Source organism: Thermobia domestica, chromosome 1 (assembly GCF_964235325.1).
Source record: "Thermobia domestica chromosome 1, izTheDome1.hap1.1, whole genome shotgun sequence".
Lineage (NCBI taxonomy): Eukaryota > Metazoa > Arthropoda > Insecta > Zygentoma > Lepismatidae > Thermobia > Thermobia domestica.
Window position 1 is genome coordinate 397,527,383 of NC_137454.1, and position 12,115 is coordinate 397,539,497.

Consider the following 12,115-nt stretch of genomic DNA (forward strand, 5'->3'; position numbering starts at 1 on the left):
TGAACTCGTACAGCATACACACTCTTATGACGCTCTGTGGAAGTTTCATGTTCACACTGTCCTGACGCAAGTTCACGGTGTAACTGACCTGCCACAACCAGGTAGTACGTTGGATATATCTACACCAACAACTGACCTTCGCCTTATCTCTATTCGCATTCAACTCACGCTGTGAGGGCCAATGGAACACAGACCTCCACAAAAAGCGATAGAACTTTCTTCGTTACATTTATACTATCACATTCTAGTTTTAAGATTTGGCTTCGAATCTAGAAGACCACTTCCAGACCATTTTCGGAGCTAAAAACCTTATAATTACATTTTGTTAGTGTGATTCAATACGTATTTTCGTTTCAAGATTTCATATGCAACACGTAAGCCCTAATACGAAATTAATTGCTTCATCCGGTACATAAGATGTGTTGCAGCTAACTTAAATATCTGTGTTGCAGATAATCAAGACTTTTGGGCAACATGTGGTGTTTCGAGTTCTCATTCAGATCTAAGCCTTTGTATTAAGATATTACGTATGTACACTGTAAGCAGCAAAGTAGAAACTGGCATCTCAGATCTAAGAGAAGTCTACGGAAGCAAATTACCAAGCCCTTCTAAACAAGGCATACACTTATACCTAAATACAATTGTTATATACAAGCGCTGCAAATATAGTTGCAAAGGGCTCGCTTATAGCGTACTATAATAATTATAGAGCGTCAGTAGAATATATACAACGAAATAAATGTTCCAAGTTCATTTGCTTCGTGGTCACGCTTTTACTGGTGCTAATTAGGCGAAAAATAAAATGAATGCATTACTAATATTAACAGCATTTTCGCTTTGAGTTTATTTCAACTATTCTTGCTTGCTAGGGTCTTGTCACATTTGATGGTCACCAATACCAAAACACGGAATATATCTAACCGGAATATATCTTTTAAAAATCTAGAATGACTCTACTATGGTTATTAGGATTACGGCTGCGGGACTTTAAGATGTCGCTAGTGAGTCTTTATGATCACATTAGTGCGTCTATGATAAGTCCGATCACGCCAGTGAACCTTTATGATCACGCTAGTGCACCCTTATAATTACCTAGATAATCTTTATGATCACGCTAGGCCGCCTTTGTAATCACCCTAGGGGATCTTCATGACTATGCTAATGGTCCTTTATGATCACGCTAGTGCGCCCTTATAATTACCTAGATAATCTTTATGATCACGCTAGGCCGCTTTTGTAATCACGCTAGGGGATCTTCATGACTATGCTAATGGCCCTTTATGATTACGCTAATAGGCCTTTATGATCACGTTCGTGGACCTTTGTGATCACGCTAGTGGGCCATTATGATCACGCTAATGGGTCTTTACGATCACGCTAGTGGGCCTCTATGATCATACTAGTGGGCATTTGTGATCATGCTAGTGGTACTTTATAATCACGCTAGTGAGTCTTTATTATCATGCTACCGATTACGCTTATGATTACACTAGTGGGGCTTTATGATCACGTTAATGGATCTTTATGATCAAGTTGGTTGGTATTTTTTTAATGATTGTGCTGGTCGTCTTTATGATCACGCAAGTGGCCCTTTACGGTCATGCTAGTGGGCCTTATCAGTTCATGATATTAGTTACGTACGCACGTATATCCGTTACTTCACATGTAACTCTTGAAGGAAAGTGTTTTTTTTTTTTTAATTATGTTCTTTGCAATAACCAACTAAAGCAGTTATCTCAACTGAGTTCGTTAATGGAGTCGACGCATTAACTTCTTTCACGGGTAACGGTGAATTTAACGGTGGCTTCCCACACCACATATATGGAAATATGTACTCAGGTTACATATTTTTGAAGGTTGAAATGTAGAAAAATTAGATTAAAGGTGCTTATTAAGTTAACAGAATTTCTGGTTTAACCTTAAAAAAGAAGAAGAAGAAGGTTAAAACTCCACATCACTCTGGATTACACTCTTCGGATATGAAAGGGCATATGGAATCTAAAGTATTGCGCTGTTGTTTGGCATCAGTTTAACTTCAAATATTAAAATTGTGTGGTTAAACGTCAAAAAATATTGGTGAGGTTAAAAACCCGACATAATTGGGGTATGACGAGGTATTAAAACAATGACCCCTTCAAGTACCAGCGTAAGTTCATTCGTATGATTCTCTTTACCAACTTTAACAGAGTTCATTTACCTCTCATTAAAATCCTAATCTGTGCATGCATTGCATACTACCCCGTAGGGCTGTTCAAACACATTAGGGGATATCTAAGTAAGAGAGACTTACTCCCTCCCACATTGGTTTCTCGAATTATATTTGGATATCCCTGCGGGGATATCCTGGATGGCTATTTTTTCGATATAAATCGTTAAGTTCACGAACATGTTTTTAAACACGCAAATTAGCACATCATCTGTTAGTCAGGCTCTTACGTAATACAAAGCTAAAAATGACTCTGCATAGGGCCCATTATGTTAACAGGGTCTTTGCCACAGTCACGAAACGATTACCTTGCAGTACGTTACTTACAGAGAGCAAAACGAAAAAGTTCCAAGAATGGAGAATGAGTTGATTTGGACTTGCGGACCGAAGAAACGACGGCCATATAAGGAAAGAGAATTGGAAAGCTGGAGGTAATAGGAAAACGGAAGAGGGGAAGACCCAAGATAACCTGGAGGAAGATGAGATGGATCAAAGATCTCAGGGAGAGGGAATCGACAACAGATAGGGTCCAGGATAGAGGAAGGTGGAGGAAAAGAATTGAAGACGAGAACGAAACAAAGGAGAAGAACACAGCTTGTATGAATTAAGAGCTTGGATTTAAAATTAACAATAAATACTTTTCATCATACCAGGTGTTTCAAAACAACACTGACAACGTTTGGGAGGCGACTCCTGACACCAAGATAAGACGAAACGTATAGACCAACCTGGGTGCACAAATGCTTCCTTAAAGAGTAGAAAACATGAAACAATGAACTTTGAAGGTACATAGTTCCAAAACTATGAGACCTACCGTAGTTGGGCCAAGACTTCACTTCACTTAGGAATTAGTATGTACCCTATCCAAATATTCATGTTTTAGAATCCTGAATACTTCCACAACAATTTTCTTAAGAAGTAGTTGATGAGTACTTCCAATTATATGCCCGTAGCCAAACTCCCTCTATAAAAATTGTTGCGTGATTATCTTAAGACTTTGAAACATGTATTTTTTGGATAGCACACATATTAGTTCCTAAATGAAGTCTTGACCCGACTACGGTAGGTCCCATAGTTTTGGAGCTATGGGCCTTTGAAGTTCATTTTTTCACGTTTTCGGCAGCCTATAGCTCTGAAAGGAAGCATTTGTGGACCCAGGTTGGTCTATATTTCTTTTTGTCTTATCTTCTTGTCAAGAATTACCTCCCAAACGTTGTCGGTGTTGTTTTGAAACACCCTGTATAATGAAAAGTGTTTATAGACCATATTAAACCCAAGCTGTCTCTCTTACTTGAGTACCATCATGCTTAAGGGGTCTTTGCCACAGCCAAAAAAGGATTATTGTTCAGCGCTTTATTAAAGAAACTGTCTGATTACCCAGAAATTGACTAACTACATAATAAACATATCTGGTACTTACTTGTGTCAATGTTGTGCTTCTCCTGTTTCCGCTTCTTGATAGTAACCTTTCGAAACACGGTTCCACTCAACGGTTCGATGTCGAAATCCTCTCCGGAACTGTCTCTGCGGGAAGGAGCGGGAGACGGCGAACTGTCACCTCGAGGTTCGAACACTCCGGAATCAGAAACGGAACTAGATCGCCGTTGACGACCCGCCACTGGAACTTCCTCTTCTTTCACATGTTGCTGTTTGCCCAATGGGCTTTTCCTCCTTGGCGGGGGGACCGGGTGGAAATTACTTGTTGGATTAGAGGCATTGTCCGGTTCCTGTTGTTGCTGCTGATTTTCCTGTTCGTGTTGTTGTTGTTGTGTCTGTTGTAAGCAGTTGTTTTCAGTGGCTAAATGATTTGGCGGAAGCGGAGGGGGAAGATCGTCTTTCCCGGAAGTCGATTGGCGCGTCAAGCTCACAACATCTCTTCTGCTTCGATGATCAACACTTATTCCTTGGTGGTGAAGCCTTGGATGGGAAGGGGGCGTATAGTCAGAGGGAACGTATCTTCTATCCAGGGAATGCTGACCGAAAACCACCCTCCGTGGCGAAGGTCTTGGAGAACGGGTTGAAGGATTCTGATCTATTCCTACAGGTCGTGGATCCAAGGGCGCCCTGAACGCTGGATGAAGGCGATGTGGTGGTTGCCCCCCACTGGAAACAGGAGCGCCTTTCCCAGGAGATGACAAAGGACTATGATGACGTAAGCGTGGAGACGGAGATTGGTGCCGAATCCAAGGAGGCCTATTTTCGTCTCCAGGGGCTTGGTCGACTGGAAACTGGTTCTGGTGGGCTGAAGACAAACTACTGAAAGACCTGAGCTCGGGCGAACTGCGTTGTCCGGACCATGACGAAGGGTCTGAAAGTAAAAGTTAATAAAATCACATTGTAATATTCAGTTTTTTACGATCAGCATTAAACAAATAATTATTGAAAGAATAACAAGTTATGCATTTCTTAAGTAGGACAAACGCCAATACAAAATAAAGATTTTCATTTTTCAAAAGGTATTAGGAATGTTGTTAATGATCCATGCAGGGAACTTATTCACACATGACTGGGCTATGTTGTAATGAAAACATAATCACATTTCCTGCTCGTCTAAGCAGAAGTACAATAAATAATTTCCTCTGAATATGTAATTTTCTTACATTCTTATAGATGATAACGCAAAAGTTTCATTGGAGGGGGGGGTCATAAGTGCTCGATGTTAGGACGTTCATATGTTTAGTGAGTGTGGTCACTGGTTCAATCCCTTGTGGTAGACAAATACAGTTTGTGTAAGTTTTATCGGGGTTCTCCCACTTCCTTCATTTCTTTATTATCACCCATTTCATTATCATTCTCCCTTTGCCTCGATGCATGATCGTGAGAAGTTAAGAGGCCTCATCCCGGCGAAACTAAAATACCGCTAATTTTACAGAAATTATGTGATATCTTCAAATAGGTAAAAGATAATCGAAATGTGGAACAAGAGCTCCCTAGACAATATCATTTTACATGAGATACCGTTATCACGACTCATTTATCTCCTTTCGATTTCGAGCCATTTGAAAATCGGCATTTATTTTCGCGTTTCTAAATGGCTAAAAACTGAAAGCCTCTAGGTGACTTGTGATAACAGTATCTCACGCAAAATAATATTGTCTAGGGCGCTCTTGTTCCATTTCAATTATCTTTTATCTATTTGAAGATATCACATAATTACTGTAAAATTAGCGGTATTTTAATTTCGCCGGGATGAGGCCTCTTAAGCTTAAAAAAAAATTAGCTTTCTTTCGCCAAACCTTTCTTCTTACCCTTTCCTCGGATGGTGTGACCGCCGAGGGATGTCATCCCTCATACTTGAAGGGCTAACATGGCCATAAATGCCGAAAGCCCAGAAATCTAATATCTATAGTCCAGAAGGTATAATGTCGTTGGCTTCTCGCGCTTGGACGTGCTCGTTATTGGGGGTGTGGTAAGAGGGTAGCCAATCATCACCAACCGTCTACTGCGCTCAGTGAGCCAGGAGTAACCACGCTGGCCACTACCCATAAACGTCACTACAATTTTTCGCGGGAAGCCAACGACGTTATACCTTCCGTACTATAAATCCCTAAAAGAATTGGTGTATGAGAATATAGGAAAAAAGCAGATGAAACCCCATGAGCACCATGTTATCCAACATAAATTAGCGTGGTCACAGATCGAACCATGGAGTCTGCACTAAAGGTGTACTACAGAGTCATTGTGTCCCCGTAAGGGGACAGACTACTAAATATTTTTGAAAAGCTAACAATTTTTCTTTTGCCAGTTTTTCGTAAGTGAAAAGAGGTAATGAAATGTAACTTACCACAGTAATAGATAATGTTATTCTACACCCGAAAATACGAATCGAAAGAATTTTCAGTGTTTCCATCCATAGAAATTACAGTGTGACCAGAATTTGAATTACCCAAAAATCTAGGTTATGGCAGCGACTAGAAAAATGAACTCAACGGCAATTGATGACTTATCATGCTGTCTGTGTTCCTTGTTAATTACTTTTTTAAATAATATTTGTATTTTAATTCTACTGTTTATTAAAAAATATTTATTTTGTATTCTTTATTACAAAATAAATACCAATATTATTTAAAATGTACTTAACAAGGAACACAGACAACATGATAAGTCATCAGTCTCCTTTGGGTAATTTAAGCGGTTAGCGTACGCGCCTTTGGCGTGGGAGACCCGGGTTCGATTCCCGGCGGGAGCTCATGTGGTTCGGATTCCACGTTAATCAGTAGGTCCACGTCTCATATAGCCTCGCTGCTGAAAGGGACGCTAAACTAAAATCAACTCAACTCAACTCCTTTGGGTAATTCAAATTCTGGTCACACTGTAATTTCTATGGATGGCAACACTGAAAATTCTTCCGATTCATATTTTCGGGTGTAGAATAACATTATCTATTATTGAGGTAAGTTACATTCCATTATCTCTTTTCACTTACGAAAAACTGGCAAAAAAAATTGTTAATTTTGAAAAATATTTAGTAGTCTGCCCACTTAAAAAGAAATAGTCTTATGAGAGAAGGAAAAATGAAATAAAATCTTTAAGTTTTACGCCCCACGATTATACCGGATAGGCTAAAGGAGACGGTGATGATGATGAATGAAATGGTGGAATGAAGAAAGTGGGAGGAAACGGGAGAACCCTGAGAAAAACCCACGAGTACGGTGTTTGTCTACCACAAAATCCACACGGCGCGAGCTGGGATCGAACCAGGGACCCCAAGCATTGGAGGTGAACGCTTTACCACTGAGCCACCGCGCCCCCTTTATGAGAGAAGGAATAGTCGTAGGTAAATGAGGGAGGGGAATGTAACTAGTTTGAGGATTTACATTAAAAAGGACAATTCTTACGTCAGTGCATGAAAGCGTATGATTTTAACGCAAAAGACCATCCAATGACAGCAAAAATACGTCATTACTGACTTCAAATATATTCATCTGTCGTTCCATAACAAATCCCGAAAAGCTAATGATTCGTGGGAGGCGAGAGTCCACAGTGGATTAAAAAGTTACTGCAATAACAGTACATCGTATTAAATTTCTTATTCACATTCTCGTTAACAGTAAGTAAAAGATTACTTAGTCAATAATCTCATTGGAACTGTTAGGTACACAATATTTATCCATTTGACCTCAATGTTCCGCCCCCGGTGACAAGTTTCCGTCATTAGTCATCAATGATTTATCACATGGTTACAGTTCAATGCAACCGCAATTAGCATTGATTGGAGCTGCAACATGGCGGAGGCACCGGTACTTCGTTACGGAGTCCTTAACTACATACTTCACTAACCATCTGAAAAGAGATTGGATTTTTATGAATAATGTTTTTTTTTCTTCTTCTTTTAATAGTATTACTTGGAACATTTTTCTCTCTACCAAACTATGTAATATTTCAATATTAAAATTTGTCTGTACCAGTGAAGTAACGAAAGAGCCTGTTTATTATATATACAGGGTGGCCCAAAAGTATGTATACAGTCCCGTACTGATCGGCTCACTGTATTTTTATATCATTTCTTACTGTTATCGAACAGGTAGACCTAGTTTCTTTATTATTTGTTCTTAACGTATTTTTACTTATAACTTAAGTCCGGAACAGTCGAAGCAAATAAATCCGTAAACTAGAATGTTATTATTGATCAATGCAGGGCTGTATACCTACTTTCGGACCACCCTGTACATATTTCCTTTATCATGTAATCCAGTGGCTGGGGTTGTAAACCAGTTCTTGAAGGCGAAATAATGTGGTAGGTAACGCCCTAACTAACTCTATGGACCATGGAACCCGGAGGTTCAATGCCCTGTTCAAAAAAGGTCTCCATGACTTCTATCCTTAGCCAACTGGAACCAGTTTCTACTTTGTATTCCTATCTTTGCGAGATCCATCTTAATATTGTCCTCCCATCTGCGCCTAGGTCTTCCTGATGGTCGTTTTCCGATTGGTCTTCCAATTAAGACTGAAAGTGTTCTTATCTTCTTCCATCCTGGCTACATGACCTACCCACCTGAGCCTCCTAGACTTGACGACCCTATCAATGTTCGGTAAACGGTATAAATAATACAGTTCCTCATTATAAAGTTTCCGTCATTCCCCATTTTCATTCACCTTGGGTCCGAATATGTCTCAGGATCTTATTCTCAAATACTTTCAGTCTTTCGTCCCCCCCCCCCCTCAGAGTATGCGACAATGTTTCGCAACCGTACAGAACAACAGACATGATTATCGTTCTACATATTTTATAAGCTTCAAATTCCTCGCGACGACAAGAGATTTTGAACTGAATAAAAACACAAATTCCCTTGTTTTAGTCGACATTTAATTTCTTCGTGAATATGGTTTTCGTCTGTTAATAATGATCCTAATTGAAAGTATCCACTTGGTCAGAAGTATTATTTGATATTTTAACACATCCATAATTTGCCGTATTACGATCTCGACAAACTTCCATGTATTTAGTTTCCTCTGCATTTATTTCTAAACCCATGTCCCTGCAAGCGTTTAATAAGACCTCTGCACTTCTTTCTATAGCATACGCATACGCCATAACCTGGTGAATATCATTCAGCTCTAGCTAGCCCTTGGTTGCTCTCTTTGATTTTCCTTATAGCGTATTCCAGGAAAAAGTTGAATAATAATGGCGACAACGCATTTCCTTCTTTTCAGGTCATTCTCGACGTCAAAGCTCGTGGACAAGAATTTTCCCCACACGGACTTCACTTTGGGATTCATTTAAACACATCGTAATTAAGCTGACTAGCTTTTTCGGTATTCCAAATTCTATAAGAATACTCTACAATGATTCTCTCCTAACCGAGTAGTAAGCCTATCTAAATTTAATAAATAATTGATGTACCGGGATATTGGCCTTGCCACATGCTATTTGTTGGACAGTAAAAGTTATTGTATGTAGCATATGCTATGGTATGTAGGAGTTACGGTTTGGAATAAATTCTCTGAAAAACAGATAACTTTTTTCGATTGATTGGTTTGTTGTACGTGCACATAGTAAGGATATTAACCAGCTTTTTAGTATTATCAAGTCATATTCTACAAAATAGCAGTGCACCAAATTTACCCTTCAGTTCAGAGCCGAACTTAATATTTCGGCCCCTCTCACTCCGACATACAGAATTTTAACATAGTACAGGGCAAGTCAAAATGATGGGCTCGATTTCAAAAATGTATTCTGTGAAATCTAATAAACATCAGTCAAGGGCGCCGATTTCTCTGTAATTTGGAGGGGCCCATTCAGATGCAGAAGGTATATATATATATATATATGAGGATTTTAAGACAAATCGCATTGAAATTATGCCAAATATGGTATATTCATAAATACAACCGCATGAGCTTTGGGGGGCCCGAGCCCCCCACGGTTATTGTGAGACATGCGCTTCAAAAGTTTAACTTGCAAAGTTTAGTTTCCACGCAGTGCTTCCGCTTTCTACTGCTAAAAGTCCCCAGCAAGCATGAACTGAATTGAGTGGAGACTTTTCAAAACTCGCCTTATCTATTTTTTTTTTTTTTTTTTTAAATTTTTGAGTTAGTTACTGAATTCAGTAATGTTGGATATGCTCTCTTCAAATATTATGTCATTCTTGTCAAAACAAAAGAAAGAGAAGAAAGAAAAAAACTGCTACAAATAATAAGAATTCGAATTTGAATTATGGTTGCCAGGGCAAAACTTGCTATATTTCCAAGCAGTACCGATGCAAAGCTTGTCTTATCTATTTCGACCAATGAGATGGCTTGTTTGTGACGAGGAGGGATTATGGGTACTGCTATGTGATCATCTGTTGTCATCACATTAAGTGTCTGTCAATTCGTATTATGAGGAAACTTGGGCAGCATAACTAATGTCCTGAGGTTCCACAAAATGTTCTTTCGAGTTGTACAGCAAAGACATCGCTGCAGGAGATGGAACATCAGTCTTGTGAGAATCCCGCGTGTGAACCATCAGATTGTGACCCAAATTGTCTTGAATCTAATATTATTTTGCACTTTTATAAATCTCTGGGCCACAAACTAATGGTAACTGGTTCACTGTAGTCTTCTTGCAGTATTTTTGCTTGAGTTTTACTAAACTAATGACAGTTGTTTCACTGTAGCGTACCTACAGTATTGAACCTTGCACTTTTCTGAACTACACTAAAATTAAAGAAGCCCCTGTTTTATTAAGACAATGTTGCGTAAACTTAATAAATACCACATTGACCACTGACTTTTTGTTTAATTTTACCTATATTTACCAAACCTAACCTAAATTTCCGCAACATAACTTGCCTTACCCACACTGTCTATGCAAAACTTACTATTTTCAATTTTCAAAGGATCTTCTTTTTTCATAGTATATGTAGGCCCGTATTTATATATTGTGCGCCCCTGTGCTCCACATAATTTGCCGCCCCTCCTCCCTGAAAACAACCAATATTAGAGTTGAATTAATAGTTTTGGGGGTCACTGAGATGAATAGTGAAAGTTTTAATTCAATTTAATTTCAAGGTCATACTCCACTCCCCAGGAAGAGAGAGAGGTTTTAAAAGTAATCGAAAACGACAGATATTAGTGTTAAATTCATAGTTTTCGAGGTCGCTGAGTTTAACGGTATGAGTTTTCATGATGTTCAAGTTCATCTTCACCCCTTTGGGTGGGAGTGGGAGTGGATGACTTTAAAAATGATCAGATAAGCTAGCTAATTAGTAACTACTGTAATTAGAGCGAATTAAACACATTAACGTATTTTCTCACGCGTGTGGGGGTATTCTGCGGTTGCTAGTTTTAAGTATTACTTTACTGTGAACCTTTAAAAAATCCTGAGGGCCGCGGCGGCTCAGAGGTCGAGCGTTCACCTCTGGTGCATAGGGTCCTTGGTTCGATCCCAGACTACGCCATGTGAGCTTTTGTGGTGGGCAAACACCGTGTATGTTGCTTTTCTCAGGCTTTTCTAGCTTTCATCCACTTTCTTTATTCCACCATTTCATTCATACTCATAATCACCGTCTCCTTTAGCCTCGCCGGCATAATCGTGGGACGTAAAGCTTAAAGATTTCATTTCATTTCGTTTTTTAAAAAAATCCAAAATTTTGCCGCCCCTAAAATCTATCGCCCTGTGCTCGAGCACAGAATAGCACTTACCTAAATACGGGCCTGAGTATATGGCATTAAATTTTAAAATGAAATTCTAAAGCGATTTCTAGGATTACAGAGAAGCAACAGTCAAATTTTCGTGTACTGAGATTAGAAAATAAAATAACGTTTTTTTTTTTTTTTTTTTTTTTTACGTTTTCTGAAAAATTACTAAAATGGATAAGGCGAGTTATCGGTTTGATGTGTGACGTACTATGCAAGATGGTCACATATAACACATGTGATATGTTTGAAGAAAACTAAAACAGTTTACCATTCTTAGTACCTCTCTCTCAATAACAAATTTCTGAAATCGGGTCCGTGATTTTGACTTGCACTGTACTTTTTTTTTTTTTTTGTATAAATTGTATTAAAATTTTAGTATCGTAATAAGAGCGTTGTAATGTACACATACGTAAGAGCCTTGCGTGGGGTCATAACGCGCCCGTTCACAACAGTGTTATGCGCCCGCCTCCTACGCAACTGTCTACTGGAAGTATAAAGTTAAAACTCGCCTTAACTTCAACGACCAATGACCGAAGTGCATAGACGTGTTACGAGGGTGTTTACTCTATCATCGTTTTCATAGATACTCTATTTATTTTAGTACGATGCCATTTCAGTTTTTTTTTCTTTTCTTAGGAAGGGATGTTAGTTTTGATTTTTTTTTAACTATTTCTCTTTTTTCTCCTTTCGTTCAGGTCTTGTGAATAAATATTTTTTATTTGATATATTTCACTTAAGAAATATTTATTTTCCATTTATAACAGCAACTAAATATTTGTCTTTTGT

General features: G+C 38.7%; 1 protein-coding gene across 1 annotated transcript in view; it reads right to left on the reverse strand.

Annotated features, from left to right (window-relative positions):
* Positions 1–12,115, reverse strand: part of LOC145682948 (uncharacterized) — a 666,209-nt gene that overhangs the window by 159,213 nt on the left and 494,881 nt on the right. The window contains exon 5 of the mRNA XM_081754309.1: positions 3,627–4,514. Coding sequence (XP_081610435.1) covers positions 3,627–4,514 — 888 coding nt within the window. The remainder of the gene's footprint in view (positions 1–3,626; positions 4,515–12,115) is intronic.